The sequence below is a fragment of the Myotis daubentonii genome, chromosome 14, assembly GCF_963259705.1.
Source record: "Myotis daubentonii chromosome 14, mMyoDau2.1, whole genome shotgun sequence".
NCBI lineage: Eukaryota > Metazoa > Chordata > Mammalia > Chiroptera > Vespertilionidae > Myotis > Myotis daubentonii.
The window spans coordinates 59,233,512-59,261,395 of record NC_081853.1 but is presented as its reverse complement, the minus strand read 5'-3'; the positions used below and the strand labels follow the sequence as shown (position 1 = coordinate 59,261,395).

At 54.1% G+C, this 27,884-nt stretch overlaps 2 protein-coding genes and 1 non-coding gene across 8 annotated transcripts in view; 2 read left to right on the top strand and 1 right to left on the bottom strand.

Moving 5' to 3' along the window:
- Nucleotides 1–3,001, bottom strand: part of KIF9 (kinesin family member 9) — a 32,684-nt gene extending 29,683 nt beyond the window's left edge. Inside the window, exons 1-2 of one of the 3 annotated variants that reach the window (XM_059664934.1) lie at nucleotides 2,753–3,001; nucleotides 1,558–1,790 (exon numbers count right to left, since the gene is read on the bottom strand). In XM_059664934.1, coding sequence (XP_059520917.1) covers nucleotides 1,558–1,591 — 34 coding nt within the window. In that variant the 5' untranslated portion in view covers nucleotides 1,592–1,790; nucleotides 2,753–3,001. Of the gene's footprint in view, nucleotides 1–1,557; nucleotides 1,791–2,299; nucleotides 2,663–2,752 lie in introns of those variants that run through there. The other 2 variants (XM_059664932.1, XM_059664933.1) reach the window with 2 other exon arrangements.
- A 223-nt stretch (nucleotides 3,002–3,224) lies between these two features.
- Nucleotides 3,225–27,884, top strand: part of KLHL18 (kelch like family member 18) — a 35,934-nt gene continuing 11,274 nt past the window's right edge. For 3 of the 4 annotated variants that reach the window (XM_059664936.1, XM_059664937.1, XM_059664935.1), the window contains exons 1-3: nucleotides 3,230–3,363; nucleotides 23,900–24,030; nucleotides 27,090–27,230. In XM_059664936.1, coding sequence (XP_059520919.1) covers nucleotides 3,235–3,363; nucleotides 23,900–24,030; nucleotides 27,090–27,230 — 401 coding nt within the window. In that variant the 5' untranslated portion in view covers nucleotides 3,230–3,234. Of the gene's footprint in view, nucleotides 3,364–23,899; nucleotides 24,031–27,089; nucleotides 27,231–27,884 lie in introns of all 4 variants that reach the window. The other variant, XM_059664938.1, reaches the window with a different exon arrangement.
- TRNAR-GCG (transfer RNA arginine (anticodon GCG)) lies at nucleotides 3,824–3,900 on the top strand. Its single transcript has one exon. It is a non-coding gene; the product is annotated as a tRNA-Arg (tRNA).

The following is a 27,884-nucleotide window of genomic DNA, read 5'->3' as shown; positions in this document are numbered from 1 at the left end:
AGAGAAACATCAGTGAGAGGGAGAATCCTGACCGCTGCCTCCTGCACGCCCCACCCTGGGGATCACGCCCGCGACCCGCTAGCCCATAATCCTGTACTCATTCTCCTCTGGCCCCCCATCGAGAAAAGAATCACAGATAGTCCCCTCCGTCCTCTCCTCCTAAAACTGGAGTCTCACCATCTTCTTTCAGACAGAAACACCAATATGTGTATTCCTGTATTGTATGATCACAAATAATTACCATGACTAATGAAACGCTGAAATAAACGTCTGATAGAATGCTTATAGATACAAGGCGGGGGGGCGATTTAAGTAAAGGACCCTCCTAATAGATAGAGTTGTCCGACAACGGAAAACATGTTCTCAGGGCAGGACCATAAACTCCACAAGCAGTAAAGCAAACTCAAGAGGTGCTACAAAAGGGGAGAGTTAACGGATCTCTAAGATCCCACCCAAATAACAAAGTATAAATATTTCTAAAAACGGAATTGTAACAGCATGAATGGGCCTGGAGAGCATTGTGCTAAGCGAAATAAGCCAGTCAGAAAAAGATAAGTATCACATGATCTCACCCATATGTGGAATCTAATAAATAAAATTAACTGATGACCAAAATAGATCTACAGACATAGACTCATGAACAGACTGATGAATTTCAGAGGGAAGGTGTGTGTGGGGTGTGTGTGTGTGTGTGTGTGTGTGTGGTGGGGGGAGAGATTAACGGGGGAACTTATGCATATATGCGTAGCCCTCGGACAGACAATAGTGTGGCGCAGGCTTGGGACGGTGGGTGCAAGGAGGAGGGGTCAATGCGGAAACACACACACACACACACACACACACTCACAAAAACCAAAGTGGACACCTGTATACTTTCAACAATAAAGAAAAATTTTTTAAAAAAAGAAACAACTGAACTGTACAACCCTCCAAGGATAACTATGAATGTGAAAGGCCCTCAGGTGAGCAAAGGTCGTGGCTTGTCCAATCTCCGTCCTGAAATCCTTGTCGGCAAAACTGATCTTGAGGAACAAAAAGCCACAAGTAGCTCTAACACCAACTCCGAGCTGAAGAAACTGCGGAGAACCTCTCCCCTCTAAGTTCACTTTTTGGAGATTATTGGGAAGTTGAGAGTGGGGGGAGGTGTGTTTTGACTCCAGCAAACACCCTCAATCTCTAAAGCTCTGGGAACCATTCCCCAGACCAGTCTGAGGCCCACCCTCCTCATAAGAGGTACCTATTAGGGCCGCCTCTGGGGGTCGGTGCCCACGGGTCCCTCTTGGCAGCCCCACCCACGGGCCGCACAAGGGCCGCGCAGGCCATCTCCAAGCATCACCCTCCCCTCAGAGCCGGCCCCTTCTCTACCATGCAATTGGCCAACATGCACATGCAGTCGCCTATCTGTGCTGCCCATGGCCCCACGCATGCCCGGAGCCATGCCCATCCCCAGAGGCAAGCCTTCTCGACGTCTCTACTCACTGCACCCTCCTGCACCTCTGCTACTCAGCAGCCCCTCGGCACCCAGACCTTTGGGGACCCCATGCACCTCGCACTTACGGAGATGCTTGTTACTGTTCTTACGCCACATCATCTGAGCGGGTTTCAGCTCCCCAGTGACATGACAAGCGGCTGGGGGAAAGGACTGTGCCTTTTATTTGAATCCCCCTCAAGGTCCACAGCGGTACCCAGCACAGAGCAGGTGCCCAAGAAACGGTGGTTGGTGGTGATGGTCATGGTGGGAAGTCAGAGGGGTGCTGCATCTCCACATGTGGGTCCATCTTCGGTCACTACTGAGAGAGTCCCCAGGGGCATGAAATGTCACTCCCCTCCCACACCCAGCCCGCAGCCCGCAGCCACTCTAGGAGGACACTCACTTTCCAAGCACCACTTTCAAGAAGCTAAGCTCAGCCCCCTTCACCACGCCCTCCCTTTAGTGGGGCCGCCTCCCGTAGGTCCTTGTGGGGAATGCTGCTCTCTCCGGGGGCTGCCACCATTAGATATCTCTGAGTGGCCACCAGGAAGCCCCCTGCTGTAGAGGCTCGGGGCGTCTTCGTTTGTTTTGGGGGTGGGAAGGAACAGAATTGCCACCAAGCCCCTGACGGCTCAATAAAAGGAGAGGGGGCATCCGCGGGGAAGGCAGGCACCAGGTGAGTTCTATCTTACAGCGCTCCTGCCAAGCCAGGGACTCTCACGGGAAACCTCATCGGAACCAGCCCCAAACAGGGTCCAAACGCACCCAGCCTTGGGCTAAACAAAATACTCGGATCCACGCAGAAACTGGCCTTTCTCCTTTCCTCACCCAACATGTCGGACCCCTGTGTGGAGTCCGGGAGGCAGTGGGCCTTAGGACCATCCCTGTCCTTCTCTGGAGCAGTTTTCTCATCTGTAAAGCAAAGGGCTCGGACTGGCGAGCCTGAAGTCACTTCAAGCTCGAAAACCGTTAAGAGCCGAAGAGCCTGGAATACCTCTGGCCCCAGCCTCGCATCCTCGGAACCTTGGGCGCGACGTAGGACCCTCGTGGGGACAGGGAACGTTAGATCTGAAGACTCTAAGCCTCAGCCAGCCTGAAAGGCCCCCTCCGCCCCCCTCCCCCGCGATGCCGCGCCCGGGTTTCACCGGTCAGGGAGCGATGCTGGGGAACTGCCGGGTGGAGCGATGTTCGGATCCCAGCCGCTGCCCGCCGCCCCGGCGTACACCCCCTCCTCTCCGACCTCCCTTCACCCCACCCCGGCGGCGCGTGGGCCCTGCTTACCGCTCCGGAGGCAGCAGCCGCTCCGCAGCACCACCACTGCAACTGCTGCGAAGGAAAACCCGCGCGCGCAGCTGCCAGGTTGTGTACACGGTCGCCATGGCAACGGGCCGCTTCCGTAGGTCCCGGAAGTATTGAGGTAGTGGCGGAAATGAAGTCCGTGGTCCTCGGTGGAGATACGAGTAAGGTCAGGGCAGCATCAGGAAAACAGGAGATGGGACCGCTGATTCTAGGAAGAATGCGGCAGCTGCAGGTGCGAGACCAGGGTCGAGATAGCAAGGGAACGAAAGCGGCGCACGAACCAGGAAGCGGGGCAGCAGGGCTTCCGGCGCAGAAGCGACTCCGACTACGGCGGCCGCGCAGGCCCGTCTGTTCCCAGGCCTGCGCCGGAGCCAACGTCGGCGCGCGCCCGCGCCCCGCCCCGCCCCGGGGAGCTGAGAGCCGGCCGGCCGGCCAGGCCTGCGCAGTCGCGGCGGCGGGTGAAGATGGTGGAGGACGGCGCGGAGGAGCTGGAGGACCTGGTGCACTTCTCCGTGTCCGAGTTGCCGAGTCGCGGCTACGGCGTCATGGAGGAGATCCGCCGGCAGGGCAAGCTGTGCGACGTGACGCTCAAGGTACCGAAGGCTGGCGGCGGCGCGGGGCTGAGGGAGCAGGGACCGAGGGGAAGACAGAGGGGCGGGGCCCATAGGGGAAGCGAGGTCTGGCGGGCGGAGAGGTGGGGAACCGGGGCCCGCGGGAGGCCGTGTGGGGCCGAGGAGGCGGCGAGCGGGAGACGGACCCGCACAGCCCGCCGCCCCGGGAAGGAAAGGCGGAGCGGCGCGCGGGGTGGGGGGCATTGGGGGGCCCGCCTCCCCTTTCGGTCGCGGACCGGAGGAAAGGGGCCGGCAGCCCCCCTGGAGGAGGGTGCGGCCCCCCACTCTGCCGGCTCCGCGGAAGCACCTGCCCCGCCTCCAGACACCCCTGTGCCCGAGGTCCGCCGGGTGGTGGGGGAGCGGGGGCGCCCTCGCGGGCATCGCTTGCCCGTGGCCGTCGCCTGGCCGCCTCGTCTGCTTTGGAGCTGCGGGTCTGGGTCTGGCCCTGGCCGGTGGCTCAGTGGTTAGAGCGTCGGCCTGCGGACCGCAGGGTCCCGGGTTCGATTCCCGGTCGGGGCTCCCGCCCGCGTTGTGGGCTCGCTCCCCAGTGCGGGGCGTGCGGGAGGCGGCCGATCATGGATGTTTCCGTCGCTCTCCCTCTCTCCTGTCCCCTCTGAAATCAACGAAACTGTATTTTAAAAAATAAGTGGGGTTGTTTAAAAAGCAGCTGGGGACCTGCTGAGGTAGACAGCCGGCTCCCCGGCCCGCACTGCGAGGCCCCCCATCACCGCGAAGGTCGGGCGGGGGGCCGGTGGCCGCCTGCAGCGGGGTCCTCTCCCGGGACCAGCCCTCCCCCCCCCCCCCCCACTCGCCCCGGCTTCGCTGGGTTTCCCGCTGGCGGCCCGCGGGCTGCCCTCCCCCCGCCCAGCGGCTGCGCGGAGCCCCGATGGGCAGGTGCAGCCGCGTCCGTCCCTGCCGGGCTCTGGCCGCGCAGCCTCGGCTCCTGTGGACGATGAGCCACACGGAGCTCCTTCCTTGCTCTTATTTTTACGGCTTCAGGGAACTTCTCCTTCTCCTGTTGGAGTCAGGGCTCTGCAGACAGCAGAGCGGAAAGGCTGAGAGCGCCCCGGGTGCGGGAGGGACCCGGGCGACCATCCCGTGGCGACCTAGTGGGGCAGGTTCCGTCTTCTAAGCACCAGTTTTCCAGCAGAAAACAGAGGCGATCCTCGTCCTCAGTCTTAGCCGGAGGATCACGGGAGCGCGTCTGGTATTTGCCCGATGCCTGGCCTGCGCTTCTCATCGCTGTAAATGCTACGGGACAGAAATGTCTGGTCTGCCCGGGGCCAGCCGACCCAGACACGAAAGGCCGAGAACGGCCCTGGCCGTGTGGCTCAGTGGATGGAGCGTCGGCCTGGGGACCAGAGGGTCCCGGTTCGATTCTGGTCTCCGGCATGTGCCCTGGTGGCGGGCTCCTCCCCGCCTGCCTGTCTTCGGGCTTCCTTAATGCTCACGCCCGAGAGGAGACCTGTGTCTCCAGCAGTGGAGTGTGGGCCGGGGTCTGCGAGGGGGACAGCACTCGGTAGACTCCACCCAAGTCATTACTCCTCATTGGTCCGCTTTCCATCTCCCAAAATAGGGTGACATTTTAGCTGATCTCTGTCTCCTTCACTTCTCTTTCTCTGGGAGCTTCGCTGTTCCTTGGTTGTGGGTCTGAGAGGGGGTGTGCTCAGCACAGACAGCCTGACTGCCTGGGCCTGCACCCTGGCTCGGCCACTCACTGCCTTCCATGCTGGTGACTCAGTTCCTGCATCTGTGAAATGGGCACCAGCACCTCCTAGTAAAAGTGTCCAGGCTTTGCCATGGCCGGGAGCTCAGTTCGTCAGAGCGTCGTCCCAATACACCAAAGGCTGCAGGTTCAGTCCCCGGTCAGGACACATCCGAGAATCAGCCAATAAGTGCATCAATGAGTAGAACAAAAAAATCGATGTTTCTCTCTCCCTCTCTTCCTCTCCCTTCCTGTCTCTCTCTAAAATCAATCAGTAAAATTATTGTTATAGCCGAAACCGGTTTGGCTCAGTGGATAGAGCGTCGGCCTGCGGACTGAAAGGTCCCAGGTTCGATTCCGGTCAAGGGCATGTACCTGGGTTGCGGGCACTTCCCCAGTGGGGAGTGTGCAGGAGGCAGCTGATCAATGTTTCTCCCTCATCGATGTTTCTAACTCTCTCTCTCTCTCCCTTCCTCTCTGTAAAAAATCAATAAAATATATTTAAAAGAAAAAAAAATTATTGTTATAAAGTGTTAATGTTTCCATTAGTTAATAATACGCTTAAAACAAACATGTGACCTGCGTTGGCCTGCGGACTGAAGGGTCCCTGATAGGATTCCTGTCGAAGGCGCACGCCCGGATTCGGGCTTGATCCCCAGTGGGGGGCGTGCAGGAGGCAGCTGATCAATGATTCTCTCTCATCATTGATGTCCCTGTCTCTCTCTCTTTCTCCCTTCCTCTCTGAAATCAATAAAAACATATTTAAGAAAGAAAAGAAAAGATTGAGATGTCCAGGGTTGAAGTCTCAGTTTAAACATTAAAAAGACACACCCATGTGGCAAATGCTCAGTGAGTATAGACATTGAAGGGTAATAACTTACGGGGCTTCTAGAAGTGGATATACATGCGTGTGTTCAGCCTGCCGTTTTGAATTTGTTTCAGCTTCTGATGAATTCTAGACGGTTTTATATACACATGATGTTCATTGCCTTCAAAGTGCTTGCAGACCACCGTTCTGCTTCGGTGGCCTGCATTTGATAGGCCCGAGCACAGGAGGGGGACTCCCAAGGTCACAGGTCAAGGCAGGGAGCGAGGACTAGAGACTAGACTGCTGGTCTCGTATTCCATCGGCATCTCCATCGCCTCTTCCGTCACTGACAGCGGCTGAACTGATTTCAGCTGCGATCATGCGAATGGATCTTCCTCCGGTCAGCTGTAATCAGTCATAATGTAATCTCTTCTGTCTTTCTGAGTTTTCGGGAGAGAGTGAAAGCATTAGCAGGCACGCCGCACTCTCAAACTTCACTGTCACCTCTTGACCTTTCTTAATTTGGGGGGGGGAAATATTTGAAATTTAAATTCCTTAGATACCTGTTGGATAATTAATTAAAGGCATAATTAAAAAGGGTAATATATTGGATTTTTAAAAATCACATTATCTATGGCCCTCTTTGAAAAATGAAAGCGATGAGCCTTCTCACCAGAAAAAAATGTACATACTTACATATGTGCAAAATTTTGTATTCGTTCTTTCTCTTTTTAATATATATTTTTTTATTTCAGAGAGGAAGGGAGAGGGAGAGAGAGCTAGAAACATCAATGATGAGAGAGAATCATTGATCAGCTGCCTCCTGCACACCTCCCCCTGGTGACCAAGCCCGCAACCCAGGCATATGCCCTCGACCGGAATTGAACCTGGGACTCTTCAGTCCATAGGCCGACGCTCTAGCCACTGAGCAACACCGGCCAGAGCTGCATTCATTCTTGAGAGCAGCTCCCCTGACGCCCATCTTGGGTCATGAGTCCAACTGGGTTGGGTTCCATCAGAAGTTGTTTTATCTCGAAGGTTAGGAGGATAGCAGTGCAGGCCTTCTTGGCATCCTGTAGCCGAAGACGGCCTGGGTAGAAAGGCCTGCATCCAGGGAGGCTCTTGTCCGCTCCCAGCTGTAGGGTCATCCCCTTCCCTCCGGGCCACCTGGAGCCCAGCGCTCCCGTCACATCTGTTGCATTCATCTGAGTCCAGTGAATTGGGCAAACGCCCCAGATTCAAGGAGTGTCCCCACAACTTGGTGTTCATGAGCTCCAGACCCACCGGATTCACTGTTTCTACCTCTCCTCCCCTCACTCACTTCTTTCCTTTTTATCTGTGAGCGCAGAATGGGGTCACCAAACCTGCCTGCTATTTGCTGACCATACGTTTAGGACAGAGGATGTGCCTACACACACACTTTGTTTTTGCATTCACTGGTGAGTGGCTCCTCCTAGAGCTGCTGGTATCAGCCTTCCCAGCATTTCCCAAGGCCCCTGCTGAGGTTTTGAACCCAGACCTGAGAATTGAGCCTCCAGAAGGAAAGTCTTTTTCATGGTGAAAGGCACGGTATTAGAAGACTTCCTTTTGTCTGCCCACTACATCCAGGCAGACAGTTTCCACTGAGCCTGGCTTCAAGAGCCACACATTTGGTTCTGGACTCTCGCCTAATTTGTCACTCTGGTTTTGTGATGAGAGAGTAGGTGGAGAAGGATATCAGGAAGTGAAGTAAGGACTTGTTGGTGCATGCCATTTCTGTGTTATGAGTAAGGCAGTGAGCAACACAGGTATAATTACAGAGCGCGGATAATCACGTCGAAAGGAGCCACGGAGGTCCTGCATCAAAGCCATTTGTTCTGCAGATGTAAACCCGGAGGCTTGGCGATATTGAGGGATTGCCCGAGGCAAACGCCCTGTCGCCTGTGCCCGACACAGCTGTTTGCTGGTGGGAGCGATGCTTTCACATCCTCTGGGCACTCGCCTGCCCTCCGATGGCAGGAAGCCGGCCCGGGAGCTGACATCCGCCATGTCACCCTGGGCGTGGAGGGCAGGGAGGTACATCCCAGGTGCAGCACCACTTGTCGCAGGAGGGAAGGAAGAGGGAGGCTTTTCTGCTAGTCTTCTGGACAAGTCACTTTCTTGATTCTTTTGATTTTGAAATGACGTTGTAGTGGAAAACTTGTGCTTCTGAATATAGTTCACTCCCAGGGTTTTCTGCTGACTCTCTTGAGAGTTAGAAGAATCTTGGAAAGTCAGTTACCAACCGGGCAACCTTCCTGGGGCCCATCCACCCTGAGGCCTCTGGAGCGTGGCCGGTGGGTAGCTCGCTGGGTAACGCAAGAAGCCTGTGCCTGGAATGCTGCTCACCGCAGGTGGGCTCTTCCCTGTTCTGTGCGAGACTCCACTGCTCACCTGCAGGCTGGGTGCTGGGAAGTGAGGCCACGTGCTCTGCGACAGGTGCTCCACGCCTCCTAAACTCCTAGACCACGAGCAGGGCTGGCGTCTGCTTCCTGCGTTTGATCTGGGGAGAGTTGCCACCCCCATGGCCTCCTGGGGTGGGACCAGCCAGCTTCCCCCGCAGTGCGCTCAGTGAAGGCCTTTCTACCCCACAGCCGCTCCCATCACCACTGTTTCCAGCTGGGGAGAATGAACCAATCAGTATGTGTGACCCAGGAGCTGGCAGGCATTTTCTGTAAAGAGCCAGATAGTAAATATTTTAGGATTTGTGGGTCAGACAGTTTCAGTTGCAATTACTCAACTCCGGGGTTGTAGCGCCAAAGCAGTGACGCATGAGCGAGGGCATGGGTGTTCTAGTAAAGCTCTCTCTACAAAGCAGCCCTGGGCCGCCCCGCTCTTGTGTCTGCTGACCCTGCTGCACGCGACGTCCGGCCTCTGTAAAGCTCAAGGCCTTCGCAGCAGGTCACACTGGCTTGGTTGCCCCAGCGTGTACTTCTTTGGTTTCAACGTCTCCAGAAATCTCTTGTTTAAAGAGAACAGCCGAACCAGAAGTGGAGAACTGCTTTCCCCAGCTCACTGCAGGGCACATGGGACTATCCCGGCTGGTGACTGAGGAACTCTCGTAGGAGAAGTTACTGTTAAAATTTGCACCTGATCTTGAACGTCTTGTGGCTCTGCGGGAGCCAGGAGCGTTAACTAGAGATACTGGTGCCCTTTCTCAGTCGCAGCTGAGGCTGCTCGGCTGTTTGCAGAATGGCAGGCCCCCGAGTTCCCGGGGACCTGACGGCTGTGTTCAGGGCCATGAAGGTAAGGGCCAGAGTGTGGGCTTTCGACAGGCAGAGTCGCTCTGTGTTTCAGCTGTGGCCCAATATGTCTGGGCAGAGTGTGATGCACAAAAACGCTTTCAAACAACAAGCTCAGGAGCAGATATTTGCCTCCCCACGTTGAGAGCGGCTTTATCCACGATGCGGGGGGAGCAGCCAGGGCTGCATCGGTGGTGGGTGGATACACAAACGTGGTGCATGTTCCACACCTCAGTGGAGTATTATCCAGCCTTGAAAAGGGAAGGACATCTGACACACGCGAAAACATGGAAGAGCCTAGAAGACACCGTGCTAAGTGAAATAAGCCGGTCGCCGAGGACAAACATGCTATGATCCCACTTCAGGGAAGTAATAGGGTAGTCGAGTATTTGCAGAAAGAAAGTAGACCGGTCATTGCTGAGGGGCTGGGGAGTTGGGGATGGGAAGTTAGTGTTTCGTGGGTAGAGTTTCCGTTCGGGAAGATGAAAAAGTTTGGAGATGGATGGTGGTGATGGCTGCACAACAGTGTGAACGTACTTAATGCCCCTGAACTGTGGCTCAGTTGTTTGGAGCCTTATCCCACACACCGAAAGGTTTCGGGTTCAGTCCTGGTTGGGGCCGCGTAAGGGACGCAGCTGATCAATGTTTCTGTCTCACATCGGCGTTCCTCTTTCTTTCTCCTTCTTCTCTCTAAAATAAAAATCAATAAACATATCCTCGGGTGCGGATTGAAAAATGGTTGAAGTGGTAAACTTATGTTACGTATATAACACATTTTGAAAAAGAGTTAATAAGCTCACGCATTATTACCAAGTAAGTGGGCAGGAGGCTTGCAGGTAGTGCTTTGCGACCGTCTCGGCAGCCAAAGGCCTGACGGGAACTGTCTGGTGCGAGGTGCGTGCATCCTGGTCTCAGCCTCTGTGGCTGCCGCCTCAGCTGTTCAGAGCCACGTCTGGCTGCTCAGCCTGCGCTGCCCTTCCAATGGCCCCGAAAGGAACGGGCTCCTAGCAGACACACACCAAGGCGCAGGCCGGGAGCTCATTCTTCCTGTGCCGGTTTGTGGACTCGGAACATCAGGCAGCCCTGGCAGCTGTCCTGCGGGCTGTGCTCGCGTGTCTCCAGGACAAGGTGTGTTGGCGTCGTCTGCAGTCACGGGGCTTCCGTCTATGTTGCTCCCTTATTTGCTCCTACGTTTCCATTCATCCTGTGGACCCGCGTGCCCGTCGTGTCTGAAAGGAAGCCCCTTTCCTTCCAGACCATTTCTTCTTTGTTGGCTCGGTGAGGACGGCACGCCATCCATCCAGTCATGTGGGACTACAGTGCTGGGCTGGGCTTTGGCTCATCCTCTCTCTTTTGTGTGTATTTTGTGGCTCTTGTCGCAATAATCTACATATATAAAAGCCCAGCAACTGGACTGGCAGAATGACCAGAACGACTGGTTACTATGACGTGCACTGCGGCGGCCAACGGGCCCCATCTGGGCCCCGATCAGCCCATCCCCCCTCCAGCCTCCCACAGCCCCTTCCCCCAGCCATCCCTGCCCCTGATCGGGCCCCCTCACCTCGATCAAGGGTGCGGGCCGGCCGACCAACCACCCACAACCCCTTCCACTGGCTGGCCCCTCTCCCCCACCAGTCCCCCCACCCCAATCAGGGTCAGAGTCAGCCGGCCAACTGCCCATGGCCCCTGCCCCTGGCCAGCCCCCCTCACCCCAATCAGCGGCGAGGCTGGCCAGCCAACCTCCCGTGTCCCCTCCCTCACCCAGCCCGACCCGATCAGCCCCTTCTGGGGCAGGCCAGCCGGACCCGACCTGTGCACGAATTCGTGCACCAGGCCTCTAATAATTGCATAATTGTGTACAGTATTGTAACTCCCACGGCTGTGACTGAACCATTCACTGAGGTGTTTACATGATAGGTGCTCAGCAAACCACGGTCCTAATGTAGACATGCTTCACCTTTTACTTAAACCAGGTTTTTGTTTGTTTTTTTTGACCTGAGTACCATGCTGAGAGCATTCTCACCCTTTAGGGAGTGATCCTGTGCGGCGAGCGGGTCTGTCTCAGCTCTGATCGAGTCATCCGCTCGGAGTGGCTCCCCATCTCACTCTCATCCAGCAGCGTGCTCGGTTCGGAATGCATCCACTCCGACCATGCGCCCAGCACTGTTAAGTGCTGGGGACACAGCAGTGAGCTGAGTAAGCAAAGCCTCTATGTGTGTGAGCTCACATCCTCGTGGGGTGATTGGCCGATGTAAAAACTAGCCCATTTATATAAAAGGCTAATATGCTAAGTGTCCGACCGTCCGACCGACCAGTCACTATGATGCGCAATGACCACCAGGGGGCAGACGCTCAACACAGGGGCTGCCATGATGCGCACTGACAATTTACGGAGAAACGGCACCACGGACCTGGCGCCCACAAGGCAACACTCGGCTTCCCCCAAGTGGGTCACAGGCCCCACCACCACCCGGAGAGACAGCCACCAAACCGCAGCCAACGCTGCCGAGACCCCATGGCGCAAAATGCAGCCCACACCCCAGCCCAGCACGAGAACGGTCGCTGTGGGCACCGGGTAATGATGTCACGTAGCAACGCCTGGCTTCCTCTCCCTAGCGACTAGCCTCCTTGCAGTTTCTTCAGCCCAGGAACACCACTTGCTTCATAGCCAGGTGCAAACACTTTACACTTTAACCAAATGTCTGTGAAGCGTTTTCCCGTGCCTCATCTCACTTGATCCTCACAGAAGTCCTGGAGTAGGTAGATAGGAGACTCGGTAGAATCCTATTTTCTTTTTATTAGCTGAAAATGGAGATTTAGAAAGCTTAGAAACTTGACCCGACTGAAAAGAAGTAAGAAATGGTGGACCTTGAAAATGGCTTCAGGTTTTCTCACTGCACAGAATATAGTCAAACACGGCTGCAGTTAAATATTTACCCTTTGTTCTCCCTGCGTGATCTACAATAATAATCTGCCCTGTGTTGATATTTACTGCTGTGTTGCTGACAATTACCTGAAAGAGAAGGTGGGGTGCTTCACTGGGCTGGAAAAAGCTTAACTAAATCAGAAAGCAGGTCTAATGAAGCAAGTTTATTCTATATCTATATAGAATTTCCTTTCAATGTGCACAGATCCGTGCACCAGGCCTCTAGCCCAGTAGTGATAAGTGCTGTGAAGAGAAATAAAGGGGGGGGGGCTAAAGTGCTCTTCTTGTTGGAGGGGCCAGAGCCGGCCTCCCTGAGGAATGGGAGTGGGCGAGTGTCCTCAGCTGAGGGAAGAGTGTTCTAGAACCCGAGGCGGGAGCAGACGTGGCGTTTTGGGAAGCAGCAAGCTGCTGGTGTGGTAAGAACCAGTTACCTGTGATGCACAGGCATCACCGAGGCCTACGGGCACACCTGAAGGGTGGCAGTCATCTCCGGGGGTGGTGACGCTCTCCCTCTTCTGTTGTACCTTCACCCCCCACGTAAAGTCAGAGAAAAGTGGAAAGACCCGAGGTTGGAGAGGGAGCCTCAAGTCCCACATAGGTCATTGCATCGTGCAGTGTGACTGAGGAAACACTTGTGAACGAGTGAATGAATGAATGAAGACAGTAACTGTTCACTTACTCGTGAATGTGGGGGGCTAGGGGTGTGCCTAAGAAAGGGAGGGTACGTTTTTTATAGTCCGCGAGGCTATCACAGGATCACCAGCACCTTTCCCTGCTTCTCCCACTCCCTAGAGAGGATGCTGACGGGCAGAGCAAGAAAGACCACTTTGGGCTTGTTCTCGAGGAACTTCTGTTATTCTGCATCACCGGGAAAACAGAGGTGGGGAACTTGGGGGGTGAGGGGGCAGGAAGGAGGACAGCTCCTCAGCTCTCCGGTCTTTAACGATGCTCCTGCCCATGTGGTAAAGCTTGTCTTTCCCCCTGTCCTTCCCGTAGGCTCTCCCTTGAAGTCAGCAAGACATCTGGGGGGCGGGGGGGGGGGGCAGGAGAGGCCGGTGGTGATGGCTTCCGTAGGATTAAGGGAAGGACTGCTGATTTCAGGGAGCCTCTGGTTATTCTAAGCTGCTCACAGATCCGTCCGCGCCATCTGTGAGACGTAAGCGGAGAAGCTTAAGGATGTCCTGCAGGTGCTGACCCTCCCGGCCTCTTCCAGGGCCTCTTCCAGGACTGCCGCTGGGTTCCCCATGCTCCGGCCTCCAGGCGTGGCCCCTCGGCCGCCTCTTCTGCCTTGTGTTCTCCCATCGCTGGGCCTTTGCTCTGCGCTTCCTTTGGCGTGGAGTGTCCGCTCACACCTGCTTTGAGGCTCCTTTCCGACTTGTTCCCGAGGGCAGAGAAAGGCCGACCACTCCTTCCTCTGCTGTCCGGGGCACTTGGCCTTGTGTCTGCTCAGCACTGCCTTGTGGTCACATGTTTGTACTCCCGCCCGCCTGCCCTCCTGTGCGCTTCCATGAGGCAGAGCCTGTGAACTCCCATCTCCAAAGGCCGTCTCCTCGTACCTCCAGGTGCGGTTACTCTCTCCCTCCTCTGTTGTCCCCCCCCCCCTTACTGCTGCTGCACCGGCAGCACCAGCATCGCCTGAGGTCCTGTTAGACGCGCAGGCCCCAGCCCCACCTCAGACCTGCCGGTGCCTTCTCACTCGCCCTCCTCCCACACTGAACCGGGCGTAGGTGTGCTGGAGTGTTTTCTCCCCTCTGTGTCGAGTTTCCCAAGCGTGTAAAGCATTCTCTGGCACAGTTGTTGGCATGTGTCAGGCGCTGGGACGTGTTTGCTGAGTTCCCTAAAGGGCCCCCTCAGCCAGCCTGTTGAAGTGCGTTCGACTGTGCCTGGCGCACCTGCTGGGAGTGGGAGTCAGCCCCGATCTTGGGCCTTTACAGACGGGGAGAGACACCCATCAATGGCTACGAGACAAGGCAGAGGGATGCACAGGGACCGCCCGAGGCCGGAGGGAGCCGAGAGAGGGCAGTCACTTCCAGATGAGTGTGGGTGGCTTCACGGAGAGGAGCATGTCTGGTGACGACCTGGTGGGGAAATAGGACGTTGACAGACGCGGTGGGAAGAAGCATACGGGTGGGGAGCGCCTGCTCCAGGGCCAGCATGAGCAAGGAAGACCTGGCAGTCGGGTGGGAGGTGTGGCTGGGAGCCGGTTGGGTGCAGTCTGAACTTCAGTTCTCATGGGGAAGGGTCTGGACTGGGAAGAAACATCTGCAGATCACATGCTGTTTGTACAGTTAGGGGCTCAGTGGTTTCTGCAGACTCCACCCTCCTGTCTTCCTCTCCTCTCCATCCTTCCTCCTGGGCATGGGTGGGAGGCAGGGAGGGCTTGGAGGAGGTGGGACAGGTCTGAATATTTTCCCTTGCTCTCTACCTGGGGTCAGAGCCCAGGTCTTTATTTATTTACTAGGGGCCCGGTGCACGAAATTCATGCACGGGTAGGGTCCCTAGTCCTGGCAGACAATCAGGGCTGATCTGTGGGGTGACCGGCAGGGTGATTGAGGCCCCCGCTGGCACCTGCCTTGGCCGGCCTGGAGCCTGCGGGCTGGAGGCAGCTCCTGCGTTGGGCGTCTTCCCCCTGGTGGTGAGTGCGTGTCATAGTGGCTGGTCATTCCACCAGTTATTCCGCCATTCGGTCTATTTGCATATTAGGCTTTTATTATATAGGATTTTTAAAAATAATGTCTTTTTAAAAAAATATATTTTATTGATTTTAGAGAGGAAGGGAGAGGGAGAGAGATAGAAACATCAATGATGAGAGAATCATGGCTTGGCTGCCTCCTGCACGCCCCCTACTGGGGATTGAGCCTACGACCAGCTAGGGCCAGGTCTTATTCTTTTTTTTTTTTAGTGCTAGATGGTCAGCCACTTCCTCCCTTACCCCTTCCGGAGTCACTTTACACAGTGGGGCCCCCAAAGCAGAAAGACCCACGTTCCATCAGGAGAGGGTTTCAGCCCTGGCTGGTGTGGCTCAGTGGATAGAGCGTCGGCCTGTGGACTGAAGGGTCCTAGATTTGATTTTGGTCAAGGGCACGGACCTTGGTTGCAGGCTCCTCCTTGGCCTGGGCCCTGGTTGGGGCTTGTGCAGGAAGCAACCCATAGATGTGTTTCTCTCACATCGATGTTTCTCTCTGTCTTTCCCTCTCCCTTCCACTCTCCCTGAAAAAATCAATGGAAAAGTACCCTCAGGTGAGGATTAAAGAACAAAAAAGAACAGAGGGGCCCTGGCCGGTGTGGCTCAGGGGATGGAGCGTCGGCCTGCGGACTGAGGGGTCCCAGGCTCGGTTCCGGTCAGGGGCATGTGCCTTGGTTGCGGGCACATCCCCAGTGGCGGGTGTGCAGGAGGCAGCTGATCGATGTTTCTCTCTCATCGATGTTTCTAACTCTCTATCTCTCTCCCTTCCTCTCTGTAAAAAATCAATAAAATATATTTAAAAAAAAAAAAAAGAATAGAGGGGTTCAGACAGTGTGCTTGAAAACGCCGTCAGAACCCCAGGCTGGACCCGGTGTTCTATTGTATGTGCTGTTTTCCAACCCTGCGGGTTTGTGAGGAGTAATAATGAGTAAACTGCCCTTCCCGTATCACTGCCGTAACCTGCTTTGCCCCACCCTGTGTGTGCGCACACACACCATACCCCACTAGTTCTGCTTATCTGGAGACCCACTTCATACAGTGGGTGACCCAGTTCTTCTGTGGCCTCACCAGCATTTGGTATTATCACTCTTTTTAAATTGTGGTCATTTTGTGAAATGTGTAGTGATAGCTCATTGTGATTTTAATTTGCATTTTCTTAATGGGTAATGGTGATCATCTTGTCATATAGTATTCTTGTCATATAATATTCTTTTTGATGAAATGTCTCTTCATGTCTTTTGCCCATTTCTTTCATTGGATTGTTTTTGTTTGTTTTTTTTATTGTCTAGTTTTTTTGTCAGGACTCTTTTTTTTTTTTAATATATTTTATTGATTTTCCACAGAGAGGAAGGGAGAGAGATAGAGAGTTAGAAACATCGATGGGAGAGAAACATCGATCAGCTGCCTCCTGCACACCTCCCACTGGGGATGTGCCCGCAACCAAGGTACATGCCCCTGACCGGAACCGAGCCTGGGACCCCTCAGTCCGCAGGCCGACGCTCTATCCACTGAGCCAAACCAGTTTCGGCTTGTCAGGACTCTTATTTGACAAATATATCATTAGCCCTAGCTGGTTTGGCTCAGTGGATAGAGCGTCAGCCTGCGGACTGAAGGGTCCCGGGTTTGATTCTGGTCAAGGGCACATGCCCGGGTTGTGGGCTCAATCCCCAGTAGGGAACGTGCAGGAGGCAGCCGATCAATGGTTCTCTCATCATTGATGCTTCTCTCTTTCTCTTTTCCTCTCTGAAATCAATAAAAAATATTTTTTTTAAAAAAAAGAGAGAGAGACTCTCTAGGGCAGCGGTTCTCAACCTGTGGGTCGCGACCCCTTTGGGGGTTGAATGACCCTTTCACAGGGGTCGCCTAAGACCATCGGAAAACACATATATAATTACATATTGTTTTTGTGATTAATCACTGTGCTTTAATTATGTTCCATTTGTAACAATGAAATTGGGGGTCACCACAACATGGGGAACTGTATTAAAGGGTCGTGGCATTAGGAAGGTTGACAACCACTGATCTAGGGGTCACACTCAGGAGCCTGAATTTAAAATACATATAATTAAATAATATTAAGTCCTACGATTAAATCGTATTATTTGTAATACTTTCGTTATTTCATCACACCTCTGAGTGTGCATTGGGAGCATTTCTACACTACTCTACTCTTTTTTTTACATGTATTTTTATTGATTTCAGAGAGGAAGGGAGAGGGGGAGAGAGATAGAAACATTAATGATGAGAGAGAGTCATTGATTGGCTGCCTCCTGCACGCCCCCCACTGGGGATGGAGCCCGCAGCCCAGGCATCCTTGACCGGAATTGAACCTGGGACCCTTCAGTCCGCAGGCCGGCGTTCTATCCACTGAACCAAACCAGCTAGAGCGTGGGTTTTTAAATTACAAATTTAATTTCCTTATTCGTTCCAGGGTCATTAAAATGATCAGAGTATGGTCCCGGCAGGGTGGCTCTGTTGGTGGGAGCATCGTCCGGCACACCAGGGTGCGCACAGGAGAGGACTGACGGATATGCTCTCCCATGGTGTCTCTCTCTCTCTCACTCTCTCACATGGTGTCTCTCTCAGAATCAGTAAAAACATCTCCTTGGATGAGGATGTAAAAAATAAAATGACCAGGGCATCACCATGGTGGGAGAAAGGAGGGTGGAATTGCGGGAAAGAGCCACACGTCTCCAAGAGCCACTGTCCGCACTTTCGGGGGAGGAACCACATGGCCTCAGGCAGGTGACTCACCTCAGTTTTGACTGGAATTCAGGTCGTGGGTTTGCTTCTCTCTCCAAAGTAATGACTCCTTTTCCAAGAATGTAAACCCTTAGAATGCAACCGGTGAGTCACACAGGCAGAGGCACCTGCTGGCCGTTCCTGTGTGCACCTCGGCGTCCTGTCCCGTCGGTGAAACGCTGTGCTTGCCGTGTGCCGTGCTGCCCGGCCTGGGCCCAGCACCACACACAGTGTTTGTGCAGAGGGGCCCTGTAACACCTGGCTGGGTAGCCGAGTGGAGGTCTCAAGGCACCACAGGGCCCACCCAGAGCTCAGGGGAGCCACCTTCCGTTCTAGCCCGTTGATTAAGGCCAGCAAGGAAGACCCCCTTTTCTGGATGTTACCCCCCCCACCCCCCCGGCTTTGTGTGGACACCAGTGATCAGAACTCCGGCTGGAATTGGCAGAACTAGCCTCAGCAAGACCATCACTTACCAGCTCGTGTCCTGAACTGGAGAAAAGACAGGGCTGCTGATGGGCCTGGACTTGAAATCCTGCCCAGCCTCCCCCATGGTCAGCACCCTCCTCCCACTGCAGGCCGGTCTGTCACTCTTGGAGGGTGACAGCATCTGATAGCTCCTTGCTGCCCCGGAGGGAGCCCAGGACTTAAGGCCTTCAGGTGAGCCTTTTCTAAAGGTTAGCCGCTGGAGCCGATAAACACAGAAAAGCACAGTCCCTGAGACGGGGGCTTCACATCTCAAACATGGAACAGCCTTTCTCATCTGACACCTGAATCCCAGTTCGGATGGGAGTGGAGAGCTGGGCTGCTCTGGCCTTGTGCTCAGTGGTTGCTCAGTAAGGTGGAGGGTTGGCTGGTACCCGGGGTAGGAAGATGGGTGCGTCAAGGCCTCACCTCCTACATTTCTGATGGATGAGGCTGCATTATTTGCCCAGGCTAATTAGGATTTAAACTCCATGGGCTGGAGGGAGGAATGGAGAAAGAGAGAAAATTGTGTAACTGTGATTAAGAAACCAAAGGTTAAAAAAGGCACATTGTTGGTGGCAGGCCCAGGCACGCCATCATGGCTCCAGCCCGAATGCCTCTGTGCAGGCTTAGCTCATCTCCTTTTTGAAAGGAGCAAACATTTTGTAAACAACACGATCTCAGTGTTGAGTTCCACAAAGACAGACAGCGCCCACTAGGTCAGCAGAGAAAGTCTGTGAACATCAGCGGCAAATCAGGTGTGATGTGGACCGGCCTGGTGGGGGGTTGAGGGTCCTAGACGAGTGACCAGCATCTTCTCATATTTGTTCCCTGTGAGTCCAGAGCAGAGGCCAGCGGGCAGAAGTAAGTTATTTTTTAGAACCTGCACCCTGGGTATGTGCCCTGGCCGGGAATCAAACCGGCGACCTCTCACTGCTGGGACGACGCTCAACAGCTGAGCCACACTGGCCAGGGCAGACGTTGTTGTCTTTGCCGGTTCCTGGTCACTGTTCCGGCTACGCAGCTGTGCCATTTTGTGGATATGTCTGTGTTCCAAGAAAACTATATATGGACACTGAAGTTTGGATTTCATGTAACTTTCACATCGTGAAACATGTCTTCTTTTGATTTTTTTTCAGCCATATAAAAATGTAAAGACTACACTTAGTCATGCCTTGCACAGAGCCAAGAGGCAGCCCAGATTTTGGCCCCTAGACCATAGTTTGCTGAGCCCTTTTCTAAAGGTCTTACAAATAACTTCTATAAAGTTCTGAATTTGAGGACATTTTCTTTAACAAGCAGCCGGTAGCACTGAGTGTGTGTCATGCACTGTGTTAAATGTCTCACAGATGTTAGCTAATTTCATCCTCAGAATAACCCCCGACAGAAGGGTTATTGACCTCATTTTGCAAATGTGTATATTGAGGCACAGAGAGCTTAAATGACTAGCCCAGGTCACAGGTCGCAGATGGCAGAACCCGGGTTCGAACCCAGGTAACTTAGCTCCACAGTGTCTGTTCTTCCTACCAGGACATGGGATCTCCCTTAAACATTTACAATGATTGACTTCTAGCCGGAAGGAATTTTAGAGATGAATTCATCCCTACGACATCTCCGTCACAGACTCATTCTTACACACCGGCTTCATAGCCTTTATGACTCAGACTTGTGCTCAGTAACATTATGGATGACTCCTTGTGCCTGTTCAGCATCTCTGACTGCCTAGACCCCACGCCCCCAGGCGCTCTGTCTGCACAGGCCGGGCACTGAGCTGCTCACTTCCTGTTTGATGTGTTCACAGCTCCTTGAAGGCAGGGCAGCAGCACCGAAATGTTCCATCAAGGAGACGTCTGCTCGGGCACCTCTGCTTTCTCTGGGAACACCTGTCTCAGGTGACTCCCAGCTCAGATTTGGCTCCGCTGCTTTCCTGCATGAAGAAGCAGCGGCTGAATCTGGAGCCACACTTGGCCTGTGGTAGGAAACAGAATTTGTGGTGTCATGCTACACCATCCCTGTTGACCCAGAGATACCCCCAGGGCAGTTTCCCAGGCTTTCCAAGGAAGAACGGGAAGGTGTGTGTGGGTGTGGGTGTGTGTGTGTGTGTGTGTGTGTGAGAGAGAGAGAGAGAGAGAGAGAGAGAGAGAGAGAGAGAGAGAGAGAGAGGGAGAGAGAGAGAGAGAGAGAGAGAGAGAGAACACATGTCAGAGGTTAGGTAGACAGTAAGGTGCTCAGGACTTCTGGGACCCTTGGCCTAGTTACAGTCTTAGACCCTACTCGCTATTTACCTTTGCGTGCCACAGGGGTCCCGCACAGTCATTGCCCGGCACCCCCTAGTCCATGTGTGCACTGCAGATCTTTTACTTGTGTATAGTTACTCTTCAAATGTATGTAGATGTCATCAAGTCAAGGTAAAGCTCACCTGGCCGGTGTGGCTCAGTGGTTGAGCGTCAACTTATGAACCTGGAGGTCACGGTTCAATTCCGGTCAGGGCACATGTCTGCGTTATGGGCTCCATCCCCAGTGTGGGGCGTGCAGGAGGCAGCTGATCAATGATTCTCTCTCATCATTTATGTTTCTCTCTCTCTCTCTTTCCCTTCTTCTCTGAAATCAATAAAAATATATTTTTTAAAAAAGAAAAACAACTATGTATATAAAAAAGGGAAAAGCTCTCCTGAATTTGTGTTAAGCTATTGTAAGCACAACTACCACCTGTTGAGAAGCCACATCCAGTTCAAGCCCCTCATATGCAGAGGAGAACACTGAGGCTTGGGGTGAAGGGGAGAGATTGGCCTCCATTGCAGCAGGGAACGGTGGCGTGGGAGCTGGCTCATTTGCATGTGCCATGACCTTATGCTATGTCCCCCTGGGGCGGTCACAGAGGGAGAGATTGGCACGTATTTTGACAATTAATACTATGCTGTACTTTCTAATATTGTCTAATAGGGTGATTTATTATAATAATGTTTACCAGCCAAAACCGGTTTGGCTCAGTGGATAGAGCGTCGGCCTGCGGACTGAAAGGTCCCAGGTTCGATTCCGGTCAAGGGCATGTACCTGGGTTACGGGCACATCCCCAGTAGGAGGTGTGCAGGAGGCAGCTGATCGATGTTTCTCTCTCATCGATGTTTCTAACTCTGTATCTCTCTCCCTTCCTCTCTGTAAAAAATCAATAAAATATATTTTTAAAAAAATAATGTTTACCAGTATTTATAATGCTTCTCTTGAGAATCAATTAATTGATTGATTACTGTATTGCTTGCCCTGCCCCCGTAAGTAAAATCCTGTATTCCAACCTGGAAACCTGAAGCATGGTGAAATTGGGCAACTTGCTTATGTCTGGAACAGAGCTGGCCCTAAAACTCCTGAGTTTTTATCTCTGGTCCAGGTTCTGTTAAGCAGACTGAACTGTGAGGATTTCAGTTGTTTATATCTTAGTCCTCTATAGCATTTGCTCTCAGCTGGGTGCAACGGAACTTTTTTAATCCTCACCTGAGGATATGTTTATTTTATTTTATTTTTCACATAATAACTATTTAACTTTTGGGCAAGTTACCTAACTTCTAAATCTTGGTTTACTGGAATTCATAGCAGAGGACTAAAATGAGAAAATAAAATGGGAACTCAATAACTGATCATCTCATTTTTCTTAAGTGACATTTTAAAAAACTGAGATTATAAATGAGGGTATTTGGTGTTTTTAAAGCTTTTCGCGAAAGTGTAAGAGCCCAGGGCTGTAGAATTGGAAGGTCCCGTAATAGTTTTAGATCCAGTGGAGGACTCCCTAACACGCTTATTCTTTCAACTAAAATCCACTTCCTTCTGGGCCTGCCCTCCTTCGTGTGACAGGCGCTCTAGGGTCTGAGACAGTGTTGTGCCCCACTCCGAGATTATCTTTTCCAGACTAACTCCTTAGCTATTCCTCATAAGACGAATCGTTTTCCCTTTCCCGTCGTGGCCTCCCCTCCAGATAGAGACAGACTTGAGCTGAACGCGGTGCAGCTGTGATCGGCGAGCCTCTCCCCAGGCAGCTGCCTTCTTTCCAGCTGAGCTCTTTGGGGATCAGGTCGCCCAGTCAGACGCACATGCAGCTTGTTCTCTGCGTTTTCCCACTTTCTAGATGAAAAATAAATGCATAGCAGTTGAACACGGCAGATTGAACACACATTTCAACATCCATTCCCTCCTGTGATATCATTAAAATGATAATAAAGGGAGAAAAGATATCGGCAAGTGAGCAGTTGATGGCATGTTAAAGGCAAAAAGCACGTGTGATGAACTCATGGGCCAGAGGAACCGAAAGGGCCTGCTGGGGAGAAACTAAGAAGAGAGAGGATCTGCAACGCGGAACCTGGAATAGCGCCAATACTGAAAACAGGAAGATCAGCTGAAAGTCTGTGAAAGGCAATTAGATGCCTACAGTCCCTCCCCATCCTCTCAGGGGGCAGGGCTTCCAGTCTTAGGTGTTGAAACGGCACACGGAGCACAGAAGACGGGATGGCCTGGAGCAGAACTGACATTCGGGCCTCAGACTGAGTCCTAAGCAGTGAAGGCAGGACCACCCCTCACCGGTTGCCGGGGCACCTGCATGCAGTCACTCCCCACACAAGACGGGTCCCCCTTTGAGAGCCAGCCCCAGGGAGAGCGCTAACGACGCCTGCTTCTAGGGTCCCCAATGAAAATGGCCGGTCTTCATCTGTCACCCCAATGTGACGCCCACGCTTGACAAGCCTAGGCCACCCACGCACACTCACACTCACACTCACACTCACACTCAGCTTTCAAACAGCTTCTAAAAGTATGAGCAGTTGACTGACATCACCAGACGTTGAGAGCAAGCCTCTCTCAGAACAGACAGGCCAGAACGATGGGAGACGAAAACGTCGAAGAAACCGTGGAAGCAGGGAGGAAGAGGAGACAGTTCACTCTGGGGTCTTGAGCGATTAGAGAAATATTACATCATGAAAATGGACAACACATTCTTAAAAAGGAAAAGGAACCTTCAGGGAACCTCTTGGAGGTTGAAAATGCGATGGCCAGTATTTGGTTCAGAAGCGTGTGAGTCACACAGTTTGCAGGACACCCTGCTTAGAGCCTCCGCCAGAGCGGCCACCGGCGAGGGGGTAACGGAGGGGGTACACCAGGGGGGCAGATGGGCTCCAGCCGGAACCCTTGGGTGGAGGTGACACAGGTGAGGTGAGGTGAGGTCGGGTGAGAGCCAGGAAGCTGGTGAAGGGGAGGGGATGGGTGCTGAAGAGCAGCAGTGCTGCGTGGGACTGTGGGTGCGGTGGGGCTGTTCACGGCGCCTGTGAAGGCGTCCTCTGGGCAGGTCGCTGGCAAGCACTTTAGAACTCCCTGGGCCGTGGACGCCGCCCTGAGGGTTCGCCCTGTGGCTGAGTGCCTGGGCCACACAGCTCCCCCCAGCGCTGCAGCCAGCCTCGGTCCCTCTGGGCTCCGCGTGGTCTACCACAGGCTGGTTCGTACCCAAGGACGCCCCAGCTTTTGCACCCACTGCGCCTCCTCTGTCCTTGATCCCACATGTGCCCCCATTCACGTTTGGTCCCTTCCTGTCTCTGAGTACTGACTCTTGAGGAGCCTGCTGCCAGGGGCGTCGGGGTTCTTGGCCAGTGTTAGGGAAGTCAGGTCTGGGGTTGGGGGAGTCGGGAGGGGTTCGGTGGAGACGCATGTGAGCGAAGCAGCCGCGTGAAGCCCTCGGGCTCGCGTGTTTGATGAGCTTGTGAGATGAGCTGTTGACATGTCCATAACCTAGGGCACTGAGTGGGGACTCGCGGGTCTCCATGATGAGCCGTGGCCGTCACGAGGTGGATGCCTTCGCTGCCATCCTGACGGGGGCGGGGGCAGCGTGGAAGGGCATGTTGGGTCTTTGTATTTGCCTTCCTCCCTATCTCTCTGTGTTTTACTTCGCCCGCAGATTGGGGACCACAAATTCAGCGCTCACCGAATCGTCTTAGCAGCCTCCATCCCGTACTTCCACGCGATGTTCACCAGCGACATGATGGAGTGCAAGCAAGATGAGATTGTGATGCAGGGAATGGATCCCAGGTACTGCGCTCCTCCGCCAGGCCTCCCGCCGCTTCCCTGCGCGGTCCTGCCGGTGCCGGTGCCAGTGCCCCCCGGGGCCCGCGGCAGGACACGGCGCCTCCAGCACCGCCCAGTGCACGCTCCGCTCTGTGCGTGGCCCTCCGCCCGGGGCCTGAGACAGGGTGAAAGTGGGGCCTCTGTGTTGTGCTCTGTTAGAGTGCACATTTAATAGGCAGTAGAGTCCAAGATATATTTTTTGTCTGGGACGGGTACAGAGGTGGGTTTGTAATTCTCTGCACTTCTCTGTGCCAGCCGTGTGAGCTGGCACACTTTTCAAGAGCCCGTCCTCGGTCTGCAGCACTTCCTGCAGTGACGGGACTGTCCTGCCGTCCTCACCGGACGGGAGCCACGTGAACACTCGGAGTGGGACTAGTGGGACGGGAGAACTGAGTTCTAAATTGTACTTCATTTCAGTTCGTTTAAGAGTAACTTTAAGTACCTGCGTGTAGCTGGTATTATTTGGAGCAACAGGTCAGGACGGTGGCAGAGATCGTAGCTATTTGATGGATGAGAATACTGAAGCCTGAGGATGTCAGGCTCAGACGCGGCCCCACCCAAACATCTCCATCCAAGAGGCCGCATAGCACAGCGGGGAGAAGTTCTCCCCGCGAGGAACCCGGGGCAGGCGCAGCCCATAACCCCGAGACCACATCCCTCGGGCTTATTTGAAGTTGTCCTCACATCTGGAGTCACCTAGCACTGGACAGAAATACCCCCGGGTTTCTGTCTAAAGACTTTATATAAACACTAGAGGCCCAGTGCACGAATTCGTGCACCAGTGGGGTCCCTCCGCCTGGCCTGCGGGATGAGGCCGAAACCAGCTCTCCGACACCCCCTGAGGGGTCCTGGATTGCGAGAGGGTGCAGGCCAGGCCAAGGGACCCCACCTGTGCATGATCCGGGCTGGGGAGAGATGCTGGAGTTTGGCCAGTGGGGAGGGACTGCAGGAGGGCTCCAGGATGTGTCCACCGGTCTCAGTCCCGATCAACCGGACCCCAGCAGCAAGCTAAGCTAACCTACCGGTCAGAGCATCTGCTCCCTGGTGGTCAGTGCCCATCATAGTGAACGGTTGAACAGCCTTAGCATATCATTAGCATATTGCATTTTGATTGGTCGAACAGACAACTGGACACTTAGCATATTAGGCTTTTCTTATATAGGATTATATAGGATGTTCCATAGTATGCCTTTTTGGGCCTTGAAAGGAAAAAGGCATGTTTATGTCACTAAAAAGATTTGCTGCAGATCTATGAATTGAGGCTGTGTGTGTAACCTGGGCTGTATCCCGGGATGCCCTGCACACCTCCTGTGTGCCTGTCATTGACCTGGGGTCTGGGGATGCAGCAGCAGGCACGACGCACAAGGTGGCACAGGGTGAGGACGTTCTCGTGGGAAGAGACAGTAAATGACCAGTGACTCTAACTCTGGCGAGTGGCCTGCCACTTGCTGCCTCACCTCACGAAGTGAAAATACAAGGGAGAGGGCCCGCGAACCTGTGGCGCCCTCTGCTGATTGAGGGTATCGGCCCCAGGGCACGGAGAGGGTTTATAATCACTCATGCAGACGGCTCAGGCCGGGGACTGGGAGGAAGCACACAGAAGAGGGTCTCAGGGCAGTTGTACTCTCTTCTCCGAGGTCTGTGTCTGCAGGAGCCGTGCTAATCGCCAAGCACAGTGCAGGCGCTTCTTTCGCAGGCCGCCAAGAGCCTGCGTGTGTGCGAGGCTGCCTGAGGGGTGACACGGAAGCACCTCTCCTGCACTGACTCCAGTGGAGGAATCTGGTGATAGACAGGTACACGCGTGAGCTGGTGATAGGTACACGTGTGAGCTGGTGATAGGTACACATGTGAGCTGGTGATAGACAGGTACATGTGTGAGCTGGTGATAGGTACACATGTGAGCTGGTGATAGACAGGTACACGTGTGAGCTGGTGATAAACAGGTACACGCGTGAGCTGGTGATAGGTACATGTGTGAGCTGGTGATAGGTACACATGTGAGCTGGTGATAGACAGGTACACATGTGAGCTGGTGATAGACAGGTACACGTGTGAGCTGGTGATAAACAGGTACACGCGTGAGCTGGTGATAGGTACATGTGTGAGCTGGTGATAGGTACACATGTGAGCTGGTGATAGACAGGTACACGCGTGAGCTGGTGATAGACAGGTACATGCGTGAGCTGGCCGGGAAGTGAACGTGATGTCAGGAGAGCAGAGCAGAGCCAAGGCGGGTGCATGAGGAGGGGCCTGTGTATTCAGGGAGGCCAGGAAGGTCTCTGTGACGAGGTGGCCGTTGAGCCCAGAGCTTCATTGAAGTGAGGGAGTGAGCCACTTGGGGGACGAGCCCTCCAAAGAGAGGGCGCAGCCATGCAGAGGCCCTGAGTGAGTGAGGGGGACAGAGTGGAAGGTGACAGGTCGTACAGTGGAGGAGCCAGGCCACGTGCAGGCCTGGGGTGGACTTTGGATTTTCTTCTCTGCATCGTGGGAGAGAAGAAAATGTCGGAATTCTCATTCTGGAAATTTATCCCCAAGAAATAATAGTCCACAACCATGATTTATAATGGCAGTAAGATGGTCGTAGCTGTTACACCTAGTAACAAAGGGAGTGAGCATGCTTACCTTTTGGAATACTGCATAGCAGCCACTAAAAACAAGACGTGAAGGCAGCGTAGCAACATGGAAAGGGCCTCGTGAGTCTTAAGTACATTTACACCATTTATGCAAAGAGGGATGAAAGGGCCTAGGGAGGTGACACCATGGACCTGCTCAGTAGTGACATGGGGGTGACTGCTTTCTCTTTTTAAACTTTTCTGTAACAAAACTATGTGGGCAACACAGACCAGAAGTAGGACAGTCTGGCTCCGGGGAAGAAGGACCCCATTCAGTAGGCTCTCCAAGGGCAAGGGTGTCATGGCTGCTAGGGTGGGGCCGTCTCCCCAGGCGGAACTGTCCGCCCACTGAGGGCCGAGTCTCGGGGGCGAAGACCCGTCTCTAAAGAGCACCTCTCCTCTTCCCTCTAGCGCCCTGGAGGCTCTCATCAACTTTGCCTACAACGGCCACCTCGCCATCGACCAGCAAAATGTCCAGTCATTGCTGATGGGGGCGAGCTTCCTGCAGCTGCAGAGCATCAAGGATGCCTGCTGCACGTTCCTCCAAGAACGGTGAGGGCATGGGCCGGCCTGGGGGGAGCGTGACCTTTTCATTTCCGGAGCCCCTGCCAGTTCGCCGAGTCTTCGGGGCACAGAGTGTGAGGAAGAAGTGAGCTGGGAGGGCACTCTGCAGAAACGACCTTTCTTGAAAGCAGTACCAGGCGGTGCCCAGCCCTTTGGGTTGAACCCCTGAGGAACATGGTTTACGGCGAGCAGACCCTGCCTGCTCTCTCCCTGGGCCTGACATGTCCCTCTTCTCCTGGCCCTCCCTCCCCAAGCTGACCAGCTGCTAACTGAGCCGACCGTTCTCACCGCGCTGGTTTAGTCGGTGCTCCCTGACCGTTCCACAGACACCGCCTCTGTTCCGATCCTTCCCTCCTGGACGTCTCCATCCTGTTTCCCCTTCAGCTCTTTAACAGCCCACCCAGATGCCGCCTCCTGGGGCTTTCGGTCCCCTGTGCTCTTTTAGGGGAGGACTGGGCTCACCTCTGTCCTACGCCCAGCACTCGACAGTGCCCTTCTGATGACTGAGCAGTCTCCCCCCTGCCCCCCCAGAAGCGGGCAGAGCTCTTAGTCATAAGGTAAAAGCTGCCTTTTACCCACAGAGGCGTGGACATGAGGGTCAGTGCTGGGCTACACACAGGCAGGCGAGCTGGCACCGAGCAC